Source organism: Chlorocebus sabaeus, chromosome 9 (assembly GCF_047675955.1).
Source record: "Chlorocebus sabaeus isolate Y175 chromosome 9, mChlSab1.0.hap1, whole genome shotgun sequence".
NCBI classification, from domain to species: Eukaryota; Metazoa; Chordata; class Mammalia; order Primates; family Cercopithecidae; genus Chlorocebus; species Chlorocebus sabaeus.
The window spans coordinates 130,598,193-130,622,965 of NC_132912.1; the positions used below are offsets into that span (position 1 = coordinate 130,598,193).

The 24,773-nt window shown below is 50.9% G+C and overlaps 1 protein-coding gene across 7 annotated transcripts in view; it reads left to right on the plus strand.

The window, feature by feature from the left end:
- Positions 1–24,773, plus strand: part of PTPRE (protein tyrosine phosphatase receptor type E) — a 181,593-nt gene that overhangs the window by 134,262 nt on the left and 22,558 nt on the right. For 6 of the 7 annotated variants that reach the window (XM_038009719.2, XM_038009714.2, XM_007964418.3 and 3 more), the window contains 8 exons: positions 925–1,040; positions 6,285–6,384; positions 6,659–6,732; positions 8,756–8,892; positions 15,590–15,680; positions 20,534–20,610; positions 21,276–21,312; positions 22,690–22,787. In XM_038009719.2, the coding sequence (XP_037865647.1) occupies positions 932–1,040; positions 6,285–6,384; positions 6,659–6,732; positions 8,756–8,892; positions 15,590–15,680; positions 20,534–20,610; positions 21,276–21,312; positions 22,690–22,787 (723 nt within the window). In that variant the 5' untranslated portion in view covers positions 925–931. Of the gene's footprint in view, positions 1–924; positions 1,041–6,284; positions 6,385–6,451; positions 6,579–6,658; positions 6,733–8,755; positions 8,893–15,589; positions 15,681–20,533; positions 20,611–21,275; positions 21,313–22,689; positions 22,788–24,773 lie in introns of those variants that run through there. The other variant, XM_038009720.2, reaches the window with a different exon arrangement.

Consider the following 24,773-nt stretch of genomic DNA (forward strand, 5'->3'; position numbering starts at 1 on the left):
ATGCTCTGATGTTTTGGCAAAATGGAGTGCCAGGTGAAGATCTGAGGTGATGGCCCACGGGTCCTCAGCATGAAAGAGCCTTTTTCTGTGCTGAGCCACTTTACAGTTTGGGTCTGCCCCTGGGCATTCCTACCCCCTACCCCCAATAAACACTCACCTGCATCCCAGGGTACTCAATTGGCTCTGTCAAGATGAGTGGACCATGGCCCCATCCTTACAGAGGCAGCTTACCTCCACTTCACCTGAGAGTTCAGACACGGCCATGGTCAGAGGCAAGGGTCAAGCTGCAGCCAGACAGAGCGTGCTGCAGCCAGACCAAGCACGCAGGAGCTAGACTGAGTGTGCTGGAGCAGGGAGGAATAGAGAACTTGGCTGCAGCCGGGCGATGAGGCTGCCTGAACTAGGCCCTGGAGGATCGACGTTTTCCAGGCATTGTGAAGGAGGATGAAGAAACAGATTGAAAAGCAATGTTTTGCTGGGTGTGAAGAGGACAGCTGGCTAGAGAGCAAGGCTTGAATGGGAGGGGTAGAGTTAGCAGGGCGAGTGGAGGGTGGATGGTAGAGGGTCCAGGACGCCAGGCTAGGTCACCCAGAAGTGATGTCTCCTAAGTGGTTCCGGGGAGGGCAGGGGTCTGGGATGAGATCGCCCTGGGTTCCAGTCCCCGACCTGCCCCCCAACCATCAACCAAGCGGGTCCTCTGAGTCCTGGTTCCCTCCTTTGAGTGAAAGTCCATAGTCAGTGACCGTATCCCCCTGGTGTTGGGAAGGCTCAGTGAGATGATCCGTGAAAGTGACAGGCAAACTTCTTGGCTCAGAGGAAGCCCTGAAATGAAGTTGCCTCTTATCCTCACCATCACTGCCTGGCACCGGAGGGTCCCACTGCTGCTGCTGGATGACCTCTGAGCCTGTCCCTGCCTCTCTGCAGGTCCACCATGGAGCCCTTGTGTCCACTCCTGCTGGTGGGTTTTAGCTTGCCGCTCGCCAGGGCTCTCCGGGGCAACGAGACTACTGTCGACAGCAACGAGACCACCACGACCTCAGGTAAGGACCCATGCCCCTCTCCCTTTCCCTGGCTGCCTCCCTTACTGCCTCCTCCTGAGCTCCTGGGACCATTCAGAGGGTGGAAAAGGGGCTTAGGGTAAGAGAAGAATGGTGTGGTTCAATTTCTTAGTGTGCTTTTCATAGTTTGTGCCTCTAAAAACAGGAAGGCTAAATAAGCTAGTTTAGCATTTGGTTGTTCACCAAAGCTTAGTGTTCTAGAGGTGTCCCATCTACGACCCCGGCTGAGAGTCAGGGTCAGCCTTGGCTGGAGGCGGGAGAGCAATAGGGTTAAAAATCCCCCAAAATCTCATTGTGCAGAAAACCAACCATGAACATACATGGACGAGGCGATGTGACAGTTAATGTCCCTGATGTGACAGTTAATTATATGAACTAAAGAATTATTCTTAGGCCGAGTGCAATGGCTCACGCCTGTAATCCCAGCACTTTGGGAGGCCGAGGGGGGCGGATCACGAGGTCAAGAGATCGAGACCATCTTGGCCAACATGGTGAAACTCCATCTCTACTAAAAATACAAAAATTAGCTGGGTGTGGTGGTGCATGCCTGTATTCCCAGCCACTCAGGAGGCTGAGGCAGGAGAATCACTTGAACCCAGGAGGTGGAGGTTGCAGTGAGCCGAGATTGCGCCGCTGTACTCCAGCCTGGCGACAGACCAAGATTCTGTCTCAAAAAAAAAAAAAAAAGGAATTATTCTTAATATTTTAGGTCAGATATTGGCATCATGGTTAGTTTTATTTTTAAAAAGAAGAGTCCTTGCCTTTCGAGATGCCTGCTGACGCGTTCGTGAGTGGACTGTGATGTCTAGGCATTATGCAGAAAAGAGCAAAAGGGAAGTGGGGGCGGGAGCTTGTGAGCAAAGTCACACCAAGGGCCCCACATGATTTTCTAACCCTGGACAAATGTCCTGTGAATGTACCATTGGTCCCAGGAGGAGGAAAGAGTGAAGATTTCTGGCAACAGAACCTTCAGTGAGGAGAGCAGTTCTAAGCGCCCACCTGTCTTTTTCCTCTTCATGTTGAAACCTCAGAGACATCTAAAACCCCAAAAACGAGAGACCAGAAGCTGCCAGCAAATATAAACTTGCCTCTTTGCAAGCCAGTCCTTCAGGGGCAGGTTATTTCAACCCACAATCCCGACTTTTCTTCCCAATGCAAATCAACTGGCCACTTAGAAATATCTGACAAACTGCCTGGATGTCCCCTCACATCCAGGAGTCACAATGGCAGAACATCCGTTTGCGCAACAGTGGGGAAGAATCTGCCCGGGCTCTGCAGACAGTCCCTCAGGTGGCACTGTGGGCACCGGCAGGATGACATCCACTCCACATCTGAGGCTTTTCAGTTTATTTGAAAACAAAATTATTGGCTCACATATTGCCACAGACATGGGGTGTTACTTTCAGGAGAAGGACACTGTCATGTGACCTCAGCACCCAGAGCAGAACTAAATGTGAAACTCACACCTTGGTCCAGCCTCTGCCAGGGCCTCTGCGTGCTGAGCAAGGCTGCTGGTCCACAAGCAAGAGGGAAACGGGCCTCGGGTTATAAGGTGCAGACGGGCTCCTTTGACCTAGAATTGTAGAAGGGAACCTGACCCTGTAAAGTGCCCTTTAAATCTTCATCTGACCCCCGGAAGAAGTATGAAGGACCATTTCAGATGATAACACGTTGCCACAGTGTGCCAAAATAACAGGAAGCTGTTTCATTTGTTCATTGAACAAATTATATTCAGTACTCATCCAGACACATTCTTTTACAGAAGGAATTAAAGGTAAATGTTTACAAATTATGTAATAAAATGTTATCTATAAAAAATAATATGTAGAAGAACACAGTGGAAACACAAGTAAAGAATATGACCAGGCAGAATACAAATATCTAAATATGTTTCACTAATCATGAAAAGATGCTCAACTCTCTAGAAATTAGAGAAATGCAAGTTAAAATAACATTATCATTTTACCTATCAGATAGACGGAAATGAAAAGGGTCGGCAATATCCCAGAGAAGAGAAATTGCTCCACTGCCCACTATGGGCAGCGTTCCGCAACCTTTGTGACACCAGGGACCAGTTTAATGGAAGACAGTTTTTCTGTGGAGTTGGTGGGGGGTGGGGGTGAGGAGGGCATGGTTTGGGGATGATTCGAGTGCATTATATTTATTGTGTACTTTATTTCTATTATGATTACATTGTAACGTACAATTAAATAGTTATACAACTCACCATCATGTAGAATCAGTGGGAGCCCTGAACTTGTGTTCCTGCAACTAGACAGCCCCTCTGGGGGTGATGGGAGACAGTGACAGATCACCAGGCATCAGGTTCTCTTAAGGAACAAGCAACGTAGATCCCTGTCATTCACTATAGGGCTCGGGCTCCTGTGAGAATCGGTGCCACCACTGATCTGACAGGTGGCAGCACTCAGGCGGTAATGCTTTGCTCACCTGCTGCTCACCTCTTGCTGTGTGGCCCAGTTCCTAACAGGCCACAGACTGGTACCCATCCGTGTCCTAGGGGGTTTGGAGACCCCTGCTATGGATGAGTGTAGAAGTTGGAAACTTGGGGCTGCCAACTTGGCAATTGTGTTAAAATGTAACAAGTGTAGAGGCTAACACAGAAGCTATCCTACAGAAACACTTTCGAGACACAAAGATATATATATATATATATGTGTGTGTGTTGCAGAACTGTAGGTAATAGCAGAAAAGTTGGAAACAACCTAAATGTCCATCCTATTTTGGTCTATCCAAAAAGTGGAATCCAAGCAGCTATTAAACACAATGAGGAAGCTTATCTGGGCTGACGTGGAAACTCTCCAAGAGAGACAGCCGTACCAGAAAGGCAAGCTGGAGAACTGCCCCGCGGTGCATTTCATCTGTTTCTTTCATATTTAATGTGGCTATATGGGGACGTGTCTTAAAATTGGTAGCACTTCACAATTATAATCAGTATCATTTTTTTTCTTTCTTAGTGGTACTTAAAATAACGATACTTTTTACAATCCGTGAAGCTTTGGATGAAACGAGAAGAGTAGTATGGTCTATTTATTTCCCAAACCTGCATATTTATGAACGTAAATTTATAGAAGAAAATGTCAGGAAAGATACGCTTTGAAATCTTAATTATGTTTAACTCTGGCAAAGAGAACAGGTTCCTGAACATTGAAAATTTTAGGCCAGAGTGAGCTGGGACCTTAAACCATTGTCTGCGCACCTGTCCTTTAGTGAGCCGCATGTTTCCAGCATGGACTTGCTCCGCCTCTAGGGGCCCTGGGGGAAGGAGGGCTTGACATGAAGGTGGGAGAGAAGAGGGATGGAGATAAGACGGGGGCCACAGTGAGAGTAGCTGTGCCCTGGGGCAGAACTGAGGTGGTCCCTGGAAGACCCCAGCTCTGGGCTGGAGCTCAGGATGAGCTTCCTAAGCAGAGGGTGCTGGGTGGCCACACTGTAGCCAAGGTTGCCGTTCTCTTTGTCTGCTCCAGAGTCACATTCAAGCCTAAGGTTTTCAACTTTCAGGATCAGATTCTGTGTAAGCAAGCATGCACACACACACACACACACACACACAAAGTTGCAAGTGTACATACGTATAAAATCGGTGTGAACATACGCACACACTTTGTTTTGGGCAATAGCTGGACGGTCATTCAGGAAGAAGGCTGCTTCAAGATGACCACCCTGGGGACTGGTCACCTTGACCTCTGTCCCACCCTGTCGGAGCCACGACAACATGAAATGAAAATAGACTATGACTGGAATTTCCTTCTCAGATGCCTCCCGGCCTCCTGTCTGGACCATGTTGGTGCCCAGAGGACATTTTTATTTTCTTCCTGGTTCACACCATTTTAAAAAATTGTATTTCAATTGAATTTCTTACCAATATTTAAAAATCAGAAAATGTTTACATAAAAATATGAATCTCTTCTTTAGGAAAGTGGGAAGAACTAGGCACTGTGGACACCCCTTGTGCTTGGCCCCAGTGGGCTGGAACTCAGAAGTAGCCGTCCCTGCAGGCAGGACGTGGGGAGTCCCCACTCCAGCCCCCACTCCAGCCCCCACTGGCCTCCCCGCGCCCCCCAGGGATGTTCTCGCCTGCCCCTTGGGTTGGGTTTCTGATCCTGATCTCTGGCCTCCTGAACAGAGGCAGCTACTACCCCAATCGTTGCCCGCGCCCCCCAGGGATGTTCTCGCCTGCCCCTTGGGTTGGGTTTCTGATCCTGATCTCTGGCCTCCTGAACAGAGGCAGCTACTACCCCAATCGTTGCCTTCCAGGGGCTTCCCCAGAAACGTGGGCGCCACGGCAGTCATGCTGAGGGCCTGTTCACTCACGGCAGAGTAAGGTTTGCGCTTTGAGGCATCCAGGGCCTCTCTGGGTCCGCAAGACAGGAGTCCAGTGGGCTTCTTGGAGGTGGAGGCCTTTGAGATTGTCCTTGAGGTGTGGGAACATTTCGGTGAGGAGGGGGCTGTGTGGCCAGCTGGGGAGGAGCAGGAACAAAGTCCGACGTAGGGAGAGCGGGTGGGGTCCAAAGATGGCATCGAGGCCACCAGGGCCCCTTGGAATTTGGGCTGGTGAGCCAGGGGCAGGTCCTGAGCAGCAACAAAACCGCTGAGCTGGGCCTGGAGCTGCGGTCTCTTTCCAGGTGAGGAAGGTCAACCTGTCAGGACAGAGTAAGAGGCAGGTGGTGGCTGGGCACTCGGCCTCTGACACGTGGAATCAGGACCTGGAGGCTCTGGAAGGTGGGGTCACAGTGCGCTAGGGCCACAGGCCTCTACCCAGCCCCAGGGCCCGGCTGCCTCCCTATGCCAGAGCTCTTGCCCAGCCCAGGGGGCCCTGAGAGCTGAGCTATGCCAATTCAGCCTCCTGCACTGTCTTAGGACCCTGCAGTGGACACCGGCCCCTTCACCCTTCTCCAGCTTCTTAGCAGGAGAGCCAGGCAGCCAGGCCGTGTGGGGGTCTGCGGAACTCACCCCTGTCATGCCTGCCCCAGGGATCTTGGACAAGTCACCTCACCCACTCCTCAGTCCTGGATTCTTTCTCTGAATCAACAGCAACAACCAAAGCTACTTCTCTGTTATCTCGTGGGGCCTTTTCAGGATGATGGATCCACTTTGCAAACTATAGTGTGGGGTTCTGGTGTCCAGGAAGAAGAGTTCATGGAGGGGGACTCTTGTGCAAACTGTGAAGTGAGGTCAGGGGTTAGGGTCTTTCTGCTTCTCCTGCAGGCCCTCCGGACCCAGGCGCCTCCCAGCCACTGCTGGCCTGGCTGCTACTGCCGCTGCTGCTGCTCCTCCTCGTGCTCCTTCTCGCCGCCTACTTCTTCAGGTAGGAGTGTCCTGGCGCACTGACTTGCCCCAACCAGCTCAGAGGAGGAAATGAGCCTTCTGATGCTGCGGGCGTGGGCCGTGCAGCAGAGGGCAGCTGGGAGGCTGGGTGGCCAGGCCTGGGAGACACACAGAGGCCAGGCCTTAGCACGGCTCAGCCATGAGCAACAGGAGTAGCTTTTCCCGGCTCACCTGGTGGGTATCACTGTGCCAAGCGCTGTTGGCTCTTTGGGAACCTAGAAGTGTGGAAACCTAACAAGTCCTGTGTCTCTAAGGTTCAGGAAGCAGAGGAAAGCAGTGGTCAGCGCCAGCGACAAGAAGATGCCCAACGGAATCTTGGAGGAGCAAGGTACAGAAGCTCCTCTCTGGCTGGGGCTTGGGGGGAAAATGTGTTCTTTTTTAACAGACACTGACGTGCTTTCTGTCTTTAACATTCAAAGTAAATTTTGAGGTGTGCCTTGCCACTTTCATCTCACTTTACCTGGTATGATGCTGTCGTTTAGAATTTCACTATTTCAAAAGTTTGAGGATCATTTTTCTCTCTGGCGTGACACGGACGTTTGAGACATTTTTGTTTGTGGCTTTTTTTAGAGAGACTGTTCATATCCTGTCATTTTCACAGGGTGTTGACATGTCACACTTTTCAGTGAGGCTTTACAATGGTTCTCAGATAAGACTGTCTGGTTCATAAACTATTCAACTGGGTTTGTACTGCTTTAGGATCAAGCTGGAAAAAGGGACTTGCTCTACTAAAGTGCTTCATGTTTACAGAGCATCAGAGTCAGCTGGGAGCATTTCCAACTTTTCCGTCAGAAGTATAGTTTCTCACTTGTTGTTGCTACTTACAACGGAACACTGTTTTTCTCTCCATACATCGAGATGAGATGACCGAGAAACGTGTGTAAGGCAGAGGCCACAAAAATATTACTTCACACCCCAGTGACTACAACTTCCTGGAGTCAGCTTCCCACCTAACTGTAATCAGTTCTATGGTTCGGGGGACACATGTGCTGTCAGACTAAAATAGGCTCTTCAGACAGACCTTAGATAATTAAAAGAATATCACCAACAAGGACCCAGCTGAAATGGAGCCTCCCAGTGCTCGTGGGACCCGAGCCCCTAGTCAGATGATAACGTGGCCCCAGGTGCTGTCTTCCTGCCCTTGTTCCAGCCCCCGGTTCCCTGCCCTGCACGTTTCAACGGCAGGAACGGGAGGGAAGAGGGTGCGGCTGGTGAGTAGCAAGGAAGCTCAGCGTCATTCATTCTGATCCTGTCTGTCACTTGGAGGAATGAGCCTTGGGTGAAGTTTTTGACTGGGCTTCAGAATGGCTCTGCAGGGAGGGAGAGGCCCTTTTGCAAGTGTGACAGCTGGGTTATCGTGCTGACCCATGATATCATGCTGGGTTGTCAATGTCAGCTCATCCTCCAGGAAGAGAAACACATGCCCATGACTATTCTTGCCTCTCACTCCGGACCTGGGGAAGGAATGTGTCCAAGAACTCCCTTATAACGCGTACTTCTCCTTCTCAATGCCCCTTGTCACCCTCCCCAGACAAGGGTGGTTTTCCCTTGGAGCTTATGGGGTTTGAGGAACCAGGAATATTTGTTATGAAGAAGAAAAGGCTGAGAGAGACTGTTCTGAGTTTGCTCCCAGAAGCCATAATTACTCTTTCTTATTTCCAAACCTGGAAAGCTGAGCTGGAGAGTGAGGCCATCTTGAATCCTTTTTTAGAAGGAACAGGGGCTGGAGGGAAGGAGAGGCAGAAGGGTGGGTAGATGAGTGGCCTGGAGATGGGGACAGAGTGTCTCCTATGAGGGAGAGCAGATGACACTGGGCAGAGGGACGCCTGTCACTTGTAAATGATGTGGATGCCTCATAAGAGCCGGGCGCGGTGGCTCAAGCCTGTAATCCCAGCACTTTGGGAGGCCGAGACGGGCGGATCACGAGGTCAGGAGATCGAGACCAACCTGGCTAACACGGTGAAACCCTGTCTCTACTAAAAATACAAAAAAACTAGCCGGGCGAGGTGGCGGGCGCCTGTAGTCCCGGTCACTTAGGAGGCTGAGGCAGGAGAATGGCATAAACCCGGGAGGCAGAGGTTGCAGTGAGCTGAGATCCGGCCATTGCACTCCAGCCCAGGCAACAGAGCAAGACTCCGTCTCAAAAAAAAAAAAAAAAAAAAAAAAAAAAAAGAGTCGAGTGTTTGGAATAAGCTGCTCAGGACCCGGCTTAGCCCAGCTATGTGATTTGAGAGAACCGTTCCAGCTCCAGCCTGGTCATTTCTTCAGGAATGTCGTTGGTCAGCTTGATTACTCAGTCACCTGTCCAGGAATGTGGCTAAATGGCCCCCATGTTTCTTTTGATCCCACAGAGCAGCAAAGGGTGATGCTGCTCAGCAGGTCGCCCTCAGGGCCCAAGAAGTACTTTCCCATCCCTGTGGAGCACCTGGAGGAGGAGATCCGTATCAGATCCGCCGACGACTGCAAGCAGTTTCGGGAGGAGTTCAACGTGAGTGTGGGGAGGGGCCCCCTGCTGGGTGCCCTGTGGTTGAGACCTGTGAAATCCAGTGTTAGAGTTCAGGAAGAATTATCCCAAAGACCTGGAACCCTTGCATTGGTTACGACACTGTCCCATGAATGGGCGTGGGAGGAAACCTGGTTTGTGGTGCAATGCCCTTCGCCAATGCTTATTTCCTCATTTATAAGATGAGACAGTTGAGTTAGAGGTTTGTGAAGCCTCTTTCCATCTCCCACACTCTGAGTGTCAAGTTCTGAAATCAACTGAAACAGAAACACTGTTATCTCGGTAATGTAGAAGGCTAGGGCCTGAGCACAGCACAATATGACAATATCATGGTGAAAGTAACAGAGCCCCAAACCATCCTTTCATGGCTTCTGAGAGCTGGACCATCTAATCGGAGTAGGCGATGTTCCTCTTCTGAACCACCATCTCAGCATTAAGGAAGCAGCTGTGAGCTGCCTTGAGGGAACACAAGCTATATCTGCTTGTGTATCAACATGGGTGGGTGGGTGGATGGATGGATGGATGAGTGGGAGGGCAGATGGATGGATGGATGCATGCATGGATGAATGGATGGATGGATGAGTGGGAGGGCGGATGGATGGATGGATGGATGGATGGATGGATGGATGGATGCATGCATGCATGGATGGATGCATGGATGGATGAGTGGGAGGGCAGATGGATGGATGGATGGATGGATGGGTGGATGGATGGATGGATGGATGGATGGATGGATGGATGGATGAGTGGGAGGGCAGATGGATGGATGGATGATGGATGGATGAGTGGGAGGGCAGATGGATGAATAGATGGATGCATGGATGGATGGATGGATGAGTGGGAGGGTGGATGGATGGATGGATGAATGGGAGGGTAGATGGAGATGGATGGATGGATGGATGGATGGATGGATGGATGGATGAATGGATGGATGCATGGATGGATGGATGGATGCATGAATGGATGGATGAATGAGTGGGAGGGCAGATGGATGGATGAATGGATGGGTGGATGGATGGATGAATGGATGATTGATGGATGAGTGGGAGGGCAGACGGATGGATGGATGCATGGATGAATGGGCAGATAGAGAAGTAGACAAACAGATATGAGGATGTGTTGTCTTGGATTTTGCTATTCAGTATTTATCCTTGGTCATGTTTTGAATTTTATGCATCTTCACCTTCTTGCATGTGTCTGTGCTGAGTGTTGATCATAAAGAGGATAGGTTTTCAGCAGAATTGCTGACTGGTCCTGGCTATGCCTGTTGTGGTCTGGCCCTGGCACATCAGTTAATCTCCTTGAAGTTGTCTTCCACCACCTAGGAAGGGGCAATGGAGATGGGCCTGTCTTATTTACCTTGAAGTTGGAATGGGAGGCTGAGACGATGGATATTGTAAACAAGTGTTGTGCAGTTGTTATATCTGAAGATGGCATGAACTCTGCCGCAGACATGAGACTTTACCCAGAAGCAACGTGTGAAGGCATGGGAAGGTGGTGGCACATGTAAACTGTACATTGCTTGTTTTTTTAGCACAAGCCTCCTCTGCCTTTATCTCGCTTCCTTTTTATTGTTTCCAAATGTGTCCCCTTTTTTGGAGAAATTAGGTCATATTGAAAGACAGCTTCAAGCACTATTGTGTTGCAATCTCTCAGCCTGACAACAGACCTTCTCATTTTCAAAATAACTATCCAAGTTTTCAGCTAGCAGATCCCTTTCCCCACCCTTCTTATCCTGTTTCCCCTTGCACTTTTGTTTCCCCAAGTGGCAGGGGCTGGGCTTGCTGATGGGGGTGTCTGAGTCAGAACCAGCTCAAAAGTGGGGGCCACTCCGAGGGAGGGAGTCCGGGAATAGGGTGGGGTAGGTGAGACACTTACCCCGGGCACAAAATTTAAGGCAGCACCAAAAGCTCAGTAGTGGGATAAATGATATTTTAACACAACACTTAAAATATCAAAAGTATCAGCACCACAGAAAAGGTAACAAATAAAATGTCAAAATGGATACAGGCAGCCCCTGGTGAAGAAAATAGCATGACCATGAAGGAAGATAGGCTTGGGCTGACGGTTTTTCCCTGTTACCCTGGGCCCTGATACATATGGCTTGTCACCACACAACTACTCACCCTGCCATTAGTTAAAAGTTTCATATTTTGTTCATCATAGATTTTGTGCCTTGATTTGGACTTTTAAAAATATTGCATTTGAATATAATTTCCCCTGGTTTCAGAATTTTGGGGGCACCCTATTAAATTTTGCACCCAGAGGAAGTCCCTCATGCTCTTCTGCCACTGGGTGGCCCTTGGCTGAACATTGGAGTCCCTCTGCTTAGTGACAGGCAGGGTAGAGACGCGGTGGAGGGGAAGAACACTGGACCTGAAGTCAGGATCACGGAGCCTGATCCTGTGTCTGGGGAACCCTGGGGGAGCTGCTTTTTTGTCATTGTTTTGTTTGTTTGTTTGAGATGGGGTCTCACTGTGTCTCCCAGGCTGGAGTGCAGGGGCCTGATCACAGCTCACTGCAGCCTCAACCTCCCAGCTCAAGTGATCTTCCCACCTCAGCCTCCCAAGTAGCTGGGACTATAGGCATGTGCCACCATGCCCACTGGCTTTTTACCTTTTTTTTTGTAGGGATGGAGTTCCACTGTGTTGCCCAGGCTGTGCTTTTTCCTCATCTGTCCAGTGAAGGGCTGGCCATGTCCTGAGAACATGTTCATGCAGCACCCGTCCTCTGAGAGCACTGGAGCCTGCCATGGCCAGCTCTCCCTCGGGTCCTAAGAGGGACATGCTCCCAACCCCATCTTTCTTTTCTCTTGCCCTCTGATCTGAACTCCTCTCCCCAAAGTCATGAAAGGGAGACACTAAAGGGAGACACAGGAGTCTCAAAGTGGCCGATCCAGTTGAGTTTTGACATGTGTGCTTTACCAATTCAAAGTGCGGGCAAACTTGGTGGGGATGAAAAGGATTTGGTATTGGGGTCTGTACAGTGAAGTGAATGCTGGAGTCAGCCTGAGAGAGCTTGGGCAATTAACCTCTGCCTGTTTCCTCATCTGTGAAATGAGGATACTCCCTGCCCCCCATAGGATTGTGATAACATGGACATGAGGTTGGATAACCTGGACATGCGACTGAGTCCTTACGGAAACGCGCTCTGCAGCCTCCACCCTGCACTGGTAGAACACCATCCTAGGAAAGTCTGTTCCCAGGCCCCAGAGTAAGTCCTGGAAAGCGAGCACCATTGGGCCAAGGAAAATCCCCCTCTCCAGACAGGCTCTTCCCTACCTCCATCCTAGCAAGTTATGTCAAGCTGAGTGCTTAGGACTAACACACTGATAAGTGCTATAAAAATGCAGAGGGAAGTGTCAACCTCAAAGCTTCCAGCACACTAAACAAACCAGAACCGTTCCCTGGAACTCCATAGAGCAGCTGGGGCCTCTCGCAGAGCTGCCCACACCTAGCTTCTTGTACCTTCTCCTGCTGCCTGCCCGACACTACCGAGTGGAGAGGGAAAGGAACGTGGCTCATGAGTTCATGGAAATGAAATCTCTCGGCCGGGTGTGGTGGCTCACGCCTGTACTTCTCAGCACTTTGAGAGGCCGAGGTGGGCAGATCACTTGAGCCCAGGAGTTCCAGGCCAGCTTGGGCAACATGGTGATCCTCCCATCTCTACCAAAAACTACAAAAATTAGCTAGGCATGGTGGCATGCTCCTGTAATCCCAGCTACTCAGGAGGCGGAGATGGGAGAATCACTTGAACCTGGGAGGCCGAGGTTACAGTGAGCCAAGATCGTGCCACTGCACTCCAGCCTAGGTAACAGAGTGAGACCCTGTCTCAAAAATAAAAATTTTTTAAAAAGAAAGAAAATAAATGAAATCTCACCTCAAACAGACAAACCACAAAAGATTTGGACAATTTACATAATGGGACAGCCAATCACAAGGTATTCATCGGCCGGTTACTATGAGCAAGCCCCAAGTGAGGCACTGCAGGGCTCAGCTGGGTGCACAGACCCCTCCAGGTGCTCTCCTTCCCCCTGGGCCACCTGAGCAGCTCTGAGATTTGAGACCACAGTAGACGGACAGCCAGAGAAAGGGCTGCAGGGTCCATGTGCACCTGGATCCAGGATACATACGTGTGCAGTGCACAGGACACGATGCCCCTCACCACTTCGACTTTGACCCTCTGTGCAGCTGGGTGGCTACGCCCCATCTCCATGGTCTGGATCTCTGCAGCTGCCAGGAACAAGCAGCTGTGAGGTGTCAGAGCTTGGTCCGTCCTGGCCATTCAATCCCTTCAGGTAGCTTTTTTCTTTTCTTTTTTTTTTTTTTTGAGAGAGAGAGAGAGAGAGAGTCTCGCTCTGTCGCCCAGGCTGGAGTGCAGTGGTGAAATCTTGGCTCACGGCAATCTCTGCCTCCCAGGTTCAAGCGATTTTCCTGCCTCAGCCTCCCAAGTAGCTGAGACTACAGGCGCCCACCACCACGCCCTGCTAATTTTTGTATTTTTAGTAGAGACGGGGTTTCACCATGTTTGCCAGGCTGCTCTTGAACTCCTGACGTCAGGTGATCCACCCTCCTCGACTTCCAGAGTGCTGGGATTACAGGTGTGAGCCACCACACCTGGCCTAATTTATCTTTTCACAGACTTTATTTTAGAGCAGTTTTAGCTGTACAGAATAACTGCACAGAAAGTACAGAGTTCCCATATGCCCCCTTCCTCCCCTGCGAGCAGTTTCTCCTATGATTAGCTTCCTACGTTCGTGTGCTTCAACTGCTGCAACTGATGAACCAACACCGCACTGTTGTTACTAGCAGAAGTCCACACGTCAGGGTTTGTGTGTTGTGCGTGCTGTGGGTTTTGACAAATGCACAGTATCATGTACACACCATCCAGTATCATGCCTCCTGTGTATTTTCAGTGCTGGGGCCAAAAGAAATCTTTCGCGGGTAGAAAAAGAGAAGGCTTTAGAATTTTACCACAGATGTCAGGCTTAGATTAGGTCAAGAAGGTCAGTATGAAGATGGCTCTGATGAAGAATCAGGAACTACAGGCGGCGTAGGTGCTGGTGGCTGGGGATGAGGCCGAGAACCACCCATCACCCTTGCCACAGTGCCGCCAGGCAGGTCCCTCCACATAAGCCACCCTCTTGCCTCTGCTTTGGGACCAACAAACCCCATGGCCTGGAAGGGCCTCATCCTGTGGCCACGGGGTTTGGTGGCCCCAAAGCAGAGGCAAGAGGGTGGCCTACGGTGCCCCACCGTGGGCACCGGCTGGTCAGATCTGAGTCTGCAATTGGAGAAGCTTCCTGCCCTCGGGAGAGGAAGGCTCAGGACACCTGTGGGCAGCAGGTCAGGCCCCGCCCTGCATTGTGAGCAAGCCCAGGCCTGCATAACTTAGATCCAAAGCTACACAGTGAGGCCTGCTCCACTCTCCTGGGTGGTTGCAGTGGACCCCTCACATTCTCCCACATTTGAAGAAGTGGGCATCCTCCTGGTGGTCTGGGCGCTGCTCCAGGCTCCTGCCCCTTGCTCGCTGGGTGACCCTGGGCAAATCTACACCACCTCACTTTGGCTTTCAGTTTCCTCGCCCATAAAACGGGGACCATCCTAGTATCACCTAATAGTAGATGAGTTGCGAAGGCTGGGGCAGATGACCCGGCTCCTTCCACCATACCTGGCACACTGAGGCACTCAATGCATATTGATACATGTTACTGGAATCCCAGTGGCCCCGGGTCCAGCCACTGGTCGGGTGTAATGTCAAAGGACAGGACTCAGGGCTTCAAGAGGCTCTTCACACTGTGCATTGTGGGGAGCTCACCTGAGCAGCAAGCAGACGCAGGACAGCTGGAGGTGACCAGGAATCAGAGGTGGCGGCTCCAGGCAGCAGAAAGAACTAGAATTCAGGCCACTAGAGTTCACACTCAGCTATGTTGCTCAGAGGGAATAGGGGCCCCACGGCATTCCTTTCACACCTGACTTCCCTGACTGGGACAAAGGAGTTTGTTAGGGTAGTGCTTCCCAGAGACGTGTGCACTGAAGCCCTGGGGATCATGGTAATATTCGTGCTGATTCTGTGGGTCTGGGGTGCGGCCAGAGAGTCTGCATTTCTAAAAAGCACCCTCCCAGGTGTGCCCATGCCTCTGGTCCACAGAGCACGCCTGGAGTCTTAAGCAAGATCAGGACTGTATCTAAGGCTGTTTCCCACCCCTCGCCTCCCAGAACCACTCTATTCATCCTTCAGCCCCAAAGTCACAGCATCCCATTGTAAACCCTCTGCATGCCTGTCCTCACTCCCCCATCTCCCAGTTCACAGTTCTGTCGCAGTCAGTTCTTACCAAATCACAGGCGCCTGCTCTACGCCCGGGCCTGTGGGCCCTGAGATACCATGGAAATGCAAAGGCAAGTCTCCACCTTCAGGCAGTGTAGGGTCTGGCTGATGAGACCGTCACTTTGACCACACCGCTGTTCACCCCACAAGCGAGAGCGCCCTGGGGAAAGCCAGGGTCTGTGTCTCTTTCATTCTCTGCCCCGTGCCTGGTACAAGGTCTGAGGCAGAGACGGACTATGGACAGCAGGTAGTTTGCTCCACGTGTTCTCGCAATTCCTGTGCTCAGTAGGGAAACTGACATGGGCATGGTGCTTGAAACCATCACATTTCATACTAATGCTACATTTTCTTCCAGTCATTGCCATCTGGACACATACAAGGAACTTTTGAACTGGCAAATAAAGAAGAAAACAGAGAAAAAAACAGATATCCCAACATCCTTCCCAGTAAGATTTTATTTTATGTTTTGCATGATCGATGGTGTTTGCACTAAACTCAGCTTTGCCTTGCAGCTCCCCATGACTGCGGGCCATTCCTGTGCTCAGAGGCCAAAGATTGAGGCCCCAAATCTGTCTAACTGCTCAGCATTTGCACCTAGGACTCCAGAATGTTCCTCTCTAGGTGGCATCTCCCCGCACAGGCCCTGGGCACCTAGGTTGCTGGTGGGTCTGGCTGCCCACAAGCCTGTGCTTACTGTTGAGACCTGGCCTGCTTGGGGCCCAGCAGGTAAGGGTGCTGTTTCGTGGCCATGGGTGCCAGCTGGCAGGGCCTCTCCTATGGAACTCAGGCCTGGCACCCAGTCTAGGCCTGCGAGTGGCCCTGGGCAACTCCCTTCCCTCAGACTCACTGCTTGTGGCCACAAACTACAAATCCCTAGAGTTGTCTGGGGTCCTGGACCAAGGACAAAAATGACAGAATATGAAACTTCTAGGTGGGCCGCAGCTTTGTAGGAAGGCTCTGAATCGACCTGATGTAACCCCAACAGTACAAGTGGGCATGGGCTGGGAAGCGTGGGTGCCAGGAGGTGGCAGGGCCAGGGAGCAGATGGATGTGTGCGGGGGCGTGTCTCGGTGACCTGGGGGCAGCTTTCACAGCCTGTCTTGGTGCCAAGACAAACCCTGTAGGTTCTGAGCCGCCTTTGTAAGAGCTGGCCTGGGCCAGGTGCTGTGGCTCATGCCTGTAATCCTAGCACTCTGGGAGGCCGAGGCAGGTGGACCTCCTGAGGTCAGGCGTTCAAGACCAGCCTGGCCAAGATGGTAAAACCCCATCTCTACTAAAAATACAAAAAATTAGCCGGGCATAGTGGTGGACGCCTGTAACTCCAGTTACTTGGGCGGCTGAGGCAGGAGAATCTCTTGAACCCAGAAGGCAGAGGTTGCCATGAGCCAAGATCACGCCATTGCACTCCAGCCTGGGGAACAAGAGCAAAACTCCATCTCAAAAAAAAAAAAAAAAAAAAAAAGAGCTGGTCCAGCAGCGGGGGTTGGGGGGTGCAGTTCGGGATCCTTCACCCCACCTGGGCCCCTCCCCTCGTCTGCTTTGCCCATGAGGCTAACAAAATGGCATCCTCAAAGGGCTCCACTAAGTTCAGGTCTAAATCCTGAACCTGCAGCCTCCCCCTGGTCCACAGAGGGAGTCACCCCACCCTGCCAGGGCTTCGGTGGGATGGAGGAAGGCAGCCCATGTGTGCCCCGGAAGGCTGTTCACTGCTGCATTTTTCGGACTAGAATTGACTTCACCTGCTCTGTATGTCAGAGCAGCTACGGTCTGTCGATCTGTGGTCTGTCCAAACTGTGCACTTTTTAGAAATAACTCTGTCTCATTTTACATGCATAAGATTGACACGTGGTTTTTACAAAACCCGTTGTGAACCCATGATCCAGTGAAAACTGGGAGAAATCCGTCAAATAGTCTTTCAGTCAATACATATGTGTAGGGGTGGCCAAGGCAACACCAGAAAGACAGGTCAGGAGGCCATGTGGTGGTCACACAGCTGAGCCTTGACGGTGGCTCAGACCGGGCTAGATTCTGCACACTTTGGAGGGGATTTGTTGCCAATGGATGGAAGATACCACAGAAAGAGGGGAGGTAACTTACATGGCTTGAGCAGCTCAAAGGAAAGGAAGGCTGTGGCAGGAGGAGGTCTGAGATCTTTAGAATAATTTGTGTCAAATGTGGGATATTTAGAAATTTGTATCAATGCTTAATTTATTACCTTAATTGAGTGGTTTTAAGTTGTGCCTTGATTTGCCAGCCATACGTGTTAAGAAACTGCTCAGTGCTAAGCACATTCCTGAATTCCTCATTTCTCTCAATCAGTAAACCTTCATCCCTTAAAGGTAACATCATATTGTTAATTAAGACTATTTATTTGGGACCTCCATGGAAGCAGAATCATGGCCAAGTGTGGGCATTATGTACGCCCAGTCCCCTCCTCAAGGTGTGATGGCCCAGGGCAGAGCAGGGGCCTCACCTGGGAGTCCCCCACTTGGAAGAGGCCCGGCCCACCCACTGCAAGTCTTCTCTGAGCCGCGTTCTCTAGGTTGTGCTACGGGAGTCAATTAGCGTTTCCTCCAAGCCTGAAAGCGTAGTCAGATTCAGAATGGGTTTTTCTAGCTTCCCCCGTAAGATCTTTCCCCTGTTCCTGGCAGGAGCACCACACCGTGGGAACCCCAGGGCCCAGGCAGCCTCTTGGGGCTGGGGGACTCTGCCGTGTTTCACGCGGGTGGAAAGACAGGTTTACAGAACCGTGGCTTGGAGACACTGTGGCCTGGCATGGATTAATGGGGTGGTATCTGGCATTAGCTATCAGGAAGACTTAAGGCTGAAGGGACATCGGGCAGGGAGCTCTCGGGGCTGCTCCATCTGCCCCCAGGGTGACAGCCCCTAGTATCACTTAGGGTGGGACTGAGAGTCACCTGGGGGAGAGGGGAGAAGGGACCCAACTTTCCCAGCCCCTGGCACCTTCCCTGCCTTTCCGAATCTTTCAACAGAGTCCTAACGTGGCCCTTGGCTCTGGGCAGGCCTGTGGCCCTGGGGAGCTCTGGGGTCAGAAATCAGGGTGCTTTGCAGGTCAGGCAGGCTTGACTTTTGCCTATAGAAAGACTGTGGCTGATGGCAAGCGAGGCCTCTTTTCTGGAAAAGTGCCAACAGCTGATAATTTTAGGAACTAATGTTTTGAATGTGAAGTGTGACTTTTTAGAATAAAAAGACAGGAAGCTCTTAGAAACTGCAAGATTCTAAATCTAAGCAGAAGGCTATATTTTACCCTGTGCTTTTCTATAGCTGTTCTCAAAGCATAAACCATTCCAAATTATTTTCAACTAGTGTAATGTGTTCAGCAGAGCTATTTCTGCCTGGGCATTGCCGCTCCCTGAGCAGGAGGGTCTCACAGTGAGGTCTGCAGGACTGTAAGTTTGGGGTCTGACCCCCTGGCCACCCTGTGTGGGCTATGGCTGTCTCTGAGAGCGGTACCTGCCCTTTCTCTGCAGGGAGCCAGACAGAGCTGGCTCAGCCATCAGGGGTCCCAGGCCACTAGCCCGTGGCCCGCCCGGCAGCCTTCCAGGTGAAGGTGAGACAGACAAGGCATGACCTGGGGGCCACCTGGCTCCCCATCACAAACACCACAAACACACACAAATGCCACAAACACAACCCACCCTGATCGAGGACTAAGCAGAGAAAGCAGAGAGAGGACCTAGAGTTACTCAACAATGAGGAAGGAGGCTCTAACTTCTACCACGTGCCAGACTCTGTGCCCAGGGCAGCATAAACGTCCTCAGAACAGGCCTTGTCCCAGCCTGGCCCAGCCGGACGTTCCTGGGAAAGGTCACAGAAAGAGCAGGGCCAGGCCCACAGCACTTTTAGAGGCCCATGAAAACGTCTTCATTTCTCTTCAGATCACACACAAAATATGCAAAACCCATTCTGGAGTGCATCTTTTCACTAGCGACCAACCCAGTCCTCAGATAACCTTCTTAGATAACCTTCTTGATAATTCCATGAAGGAAGCTGGGAAGGCAGAAGTGACTGCGACCCACAAAAGTCATGATGGAGCCCTGACGTGTGTGTACACACACACTACACACACACATACACTGTACACACACACTACACACACCAAACATACACACTCCACACACACCACACACTACACACAAATACACTACACACACACTACACACATGCACATCACACACTACACATAAATACACCACACACACACCACACACTACACACATACACAACACACACACTACGCATACACACCAAACCCACATGCATTCACACAGCACACTACACACACACTACACACATGCACACCACACACACTACACACATACACCATACACACCATACACACATACACACACACACCACACATACACACCCACATGCACACCACACACACATACACGCCACACTCACTACACACATACCACACACACTATACCACACACTACACACCACACACAACACACTCATACCAAAGTATACACCACACACACATCATACTCACGCTACACCACTCATACCACAAAAATACACACAGCACATGCCACACTTACATACTCACAGATACCACAAACGCACAACACACAACATGCTAGCACCAGTATACACACCACACACATCAGGCTCACACACTACACCAGTCACACCACAAACATCCAGACGCGCACACACACCCCACACACAGCACTCCATGGCCAGCCTTCCACCCCAGAAAACCGCTTGTGCAACAGGCTGGATCTACCAGGCACTCCTCACTGTGCTCGCCTTCCAGCTCTGGGACAGACTCTGGTGGTGGGACTGAGGGTTAGAGTCCCCGATCTTAGACCCCCACATCCACTTGTCCTCATGGGGCTGGTGCTCATTTCCCGGGGAAGCCTTGGAGAGTGGACCCAGTTCTTCTGTCCTGGGACTCTTTTAAGTGCATCCACACTTGGCAATACTGAGGCCCAGTGCACGATTCATGAAATACAGCCCTTGCACTGCAGGGGCCCGGCACGTTCTGCTGTTCTTGTCTGTGTAATGACCCAGTGGCCTCCGTCCTGGGGACTGAAATCCTACCCTTGTCGGCATCCCACAGCTGAGACAGTCTGTGTTCACCAAAGCAGGTGCATTCTCTCTTGGGACACCAGTGGTCTCCATGGGAACGTTGAGGAAGAACATCTCTGCCACCCCAGGTGTGGCCGCGAAGCTACTTTTCCCCTTCCCAGGAGCTGACACTGCAGATGAAGAGACAGCACTGTGATTCCTGGTCCTAATATCTTGGCTTTGTTTGGGTTTTTTCCAGATGACCATTCTAGGGTGATTCTGAGCCAAGTGGATGGAACTCCCTGTTCGGACTACATCAATGCTTCCTACATAGATGTAAGTGGGCAGAGGTTTCCTATTCCCCTAGCCCAGCTGAGGCATGACCAGTGAGCACTTTCTTGTCTGGTGCCAGGAGTGTAAATTGTCACAACCTTTCTGGGCAGTTTGGCCACAAGCACAAAGGGCACGGAACTGCCCGTGCTTTACAAGCTAGCATCAGCATCTGGGAATTTGACTTCGAGAGACAGAGATAAGCACAGAGGATGTTCATTGCAGCATTATGTATATTCCTGACCAAATAGAACAGGAAGCATGGGCAGTTAAACAGATTGTGGTAAAACCATGTGCAGTGGATTACTAGAACTCCATTTGTATTGATCTTTAAGAGATCATTTAATATAAATTATAAAATTCTCATTAAAAATACAACATAAAATAAATTGTACATGTTCACCCAATTAGAGGACAGAAATGTCTGCATATGTCTGCTTGTGTGTGAGTCTGGGAAAGGTTTTGCAGAAAAACAGACTAGAGAGGGGATGTATGAAATAAGATTTGTTATTTCTGGAATTGCTGGTGAGTTTTCTTTTCTTCTTAACATTTTCCTGTGTTTTGCAAATTTTCCATGGTGAATATGTATTGCTTTTCTAACAGCAACGACAACAAATCCTTTCAGCAAAGATAATTCTGAAAAAATATAAATCTGATGTTATTTTTTCTAGGGTTACAAAGAGAAGAATAAATTCATAGCAGCTCAAGGTAAGCTTTTTATTAATTTCTGAACGTATTTGTGGTAAAATGATGTGAATAGCTCTTATTTCCTTGTCTGTAGGCCAACAAGACCAAGGACTTACATTGGATTTTTGTGCATGTGTTTACACCTAACAGACACGTTAGATATCCATTCACACAACGGATATGTGTAGACAGTCAGAGAAACACACACTTATTCCCACACCTATACGGTGTGAACACAGGGCATGCAGTGGCCCCGGCTGCCATTCCAGCATGTTAATACTTGCATCAGGTAACCCTGAATTTCTCTCAGCTGGCTGAGCCCTACATGGCCCCAAAGTTTGGGGGTGGGTAGTAGGGTGAGTAGCTTTTCAGATCAAGGCCATAACCAAGAAGATACTTCAGCCGTGAAAACATGCCCTTCACCTTGCACAGGGCTAGCTCTCCCTTGTGTGCTGAGTACTGAATCCAGCATCACTCCGTTCCACCAGAGGTTGTCATCTGCACGACCTGGTGCACATGCAGTTAGGTATCAGTGGAGCTGAAACCAGATTCCTCAGACTTCCTCACTCTTAGGCCAGGAGTCTTTAGGGCAGTGAGCTCTGAAATTCAGCGTGTGTCAAAATCACCTGGGAAGTTGGTAGAAATGCAGAATCTCTAAGAAAAAAGGACATGCATGTGCACACGCAGAGGACATCGGGAATGTGCCCAGCTGGAAACCTCGGGAAACCTGATGATCCTGGCTGAAACAGATGAAAGCATGTGTTTCTCTCTTGCCAGCAGACACCCACAGGGAGCCAGGCCAGAGTGGGACAGCAGCAGGGCCAGGGGCTTCCTTATCTCCCGGCCCATCCCCCTCAGCATGAAGCGCTTAACTCGGGGCTGCAAAATAGCAGCAGCTCAGACAGGAAGTGGACAGGGGCAGAGGACTTTCTTCTAGTGACACTTTGTCTGTTGTTCAGATCCCTTCCTGGGGACTTTAGCTCATATCGTATTGAACAGCACCATGCTGAGAGTAAGATTTTGACAAAGAAGAGGGGATTGGGAATGCAGGGGGAGGCCGGCCAGTCTCTGCCTCTCCCAAGGCTTTCACCAGCTCTCCCACACTTGGCTGTGGACCCAGCCCTCCTCTGAACCCTGCTTCTTACCTGTGAATGTCATAACTCAACCTGGGCCCAATTATCTTGCCTACCGAGGAGTTCCTAGCTGGAGTGGGTGAGTGGCAGGACAGGCAGCCCCTACCGGTTCTGGAACACTTCAGGGCATGACATGTGTGTCCCCAACAAGCCTGAGAAGGGAGTGAACAGCTATCCAGGGACCAGTGGCCCAGGTGCTGGGGCTGGGACCCCAAAGCGACTTCCCTTCGTGCCTTTTGACTTCGGAATTGTCCTGTACACACAGGCCCCAAACAGGAAACGGTTAACGACTTCTGGAGAATGGTCTGGGAGCAAAAGTCTGCGACCATCGTCATGTTAACGAACTTGAAAGAAAGGAAAGAGGTGAGTTCCAGGCATCTGACCCCGGTATCACTTCCTTTCAGCTGCTGCTGCTGGGCTGGGGATGTTCTTACCACTTCCTCTTCCTACTTCCCTCCCTTCCTCCCACTATCACTGCAGAGAGCACCCAAACACATGCAGTGGCTGACAGCATTTTCATCACGAAACAAATCCCCTGTCTCCCCAGCATCTCACTGTTATCTAATCTGTGATAACACGATGACACAAGAGTTTCCTTTTTTTCCCAAGTGAGAGTGGCCCCTGGCCGGCCCCAGGCTCTGCCTGCCTGATGGGAGACACGAATCTTAGAAGTTAGAATTTTAGGATGTTGAGCATGTCATGCGGTAGACCTCAGACTAGAAATGAACATGATTTCACGCTTATTATCCAGACTAGAGAAATGCGTTTGAAAAACATGGTATATTGAAGAAATGTTGATTTGTCATCCAAATATATTTAATTAGCTGTTTCTAATTCAAAAAAGGATGCATGTACATTATAAGAATTTGCATCATTGACAAAGAAGAAAAGTTGAACTGATTCGTTTCCTAATGTAACAAGTACTCATTAGCATCTGCTGTGCTGGGCCAGCTCTGTCCCAGGTGCAAGGAATGGGGGCTCAAATTCAGGGCTGAGAAGTGGGGGCTGTGGGAAGCCTGTGGCGGGGGCGGGTGTTGAGTGATAGGCAGGGAGCCATGCCATAGGCAGTGAGCTCACTCTCCAGAATGAAAGAAGAACTGGGAGCCGGAGGGACACTTGCCACAGGTGGGGCGACAGTTAGGAGGCTGTACTTCTGGTGTGTTCTGGCTTGAAGGCCCAGTTCAGCGGGAACCATGTGTCCTGCCCAGCCCCGCTCAGGGCCTGCTGTGTCCTGAGCTCCTCAGTCATCCACTGGCCTGGCCCCAGCAGTTCCCAGGCATCGTAGCAAGGACTGTGGGGAAGGGCTGCCATTTTTAGATGGGACTGCCAGGCCGTAGGGAACTCAGCTGGGGCAGAAGATGGGTGGCAGGCGCCCACAGGAAGGGCAGGCTGGGAGGTGCTCTGGTCCCCACAGTGCCAGCTTACTAATTGCCACCCAAAACACAGGAAGCAGCCTCCAGCCACCGTTTCTGGTCAGGAATAGGATGGGGACTTTCATTCTGCTCTCGGGGGAGCTGAAACAGGGCTGTGGAGGGCCACCCCTTTGCCCTTGCAAATCTTGCCTCTGTCATCCTTTGTCATGGGGAAGAGTGACAGAGGGAAGTAGGGGATTCCCAGCACAGGGCTCTTCACCCTACCTGCGCTGTAGCGGCCATGGAGGAGGACGCCCACACGAGGGAAAAGGAGGCTGACCCTTCTCCAGGAGTCTCCCTGTGACCTGCGGCTCATAGGACCAGTCTTCCTGGGGCTGGTGCTCCAAGCATGAGACCAGCACAGAAGCAGTGGGGCTCAAGGACGCCCCCGCCTCCCCCTTTCAGTCATTCTGCTGAAAATGTCACTGGCATTTTCTCTCCATCTTCCTCCATAGCCTCCTACTGGATTTTTCCACTCCTGTGACTCAGTGCTGGGCTGCTGCCGCATCCTGATTCTCACCAATTCAGATGAAATCATTTCTCAATAGAGTTCCCTTTTTCTTAATTGCTCACACTTCTGTTGTGGTTTCCTTGGCTTCCACATCCTGGGCTCTGCATTGCAAAACACAGCTGCCCTGGCATCTCATGATCGGGTGGGAGGGAGGCAGAGGGAGGGGGTATAAAACCAGCCACCAACACTGAGCCCTTGAGAGGCTGAGACACGTTCTCAGTTCCTACCGGAGAGCCTTCCAATGTGAGAAGCTCAGGAGGGTCCCCAGGGCTCCCCATAGGGCCAAGACTTGCCCAAACCGGGACCTGTAGGCATTTGCAGTTCCCCTGGGCTGCATCAGAGATGCCCTGTGACCTGCAGCCCTGCCCGGAGCCAGGAGTAGGGAGGGGGAAGTTGTCCGTGGCCGTCATAACACGATGCTGCTCT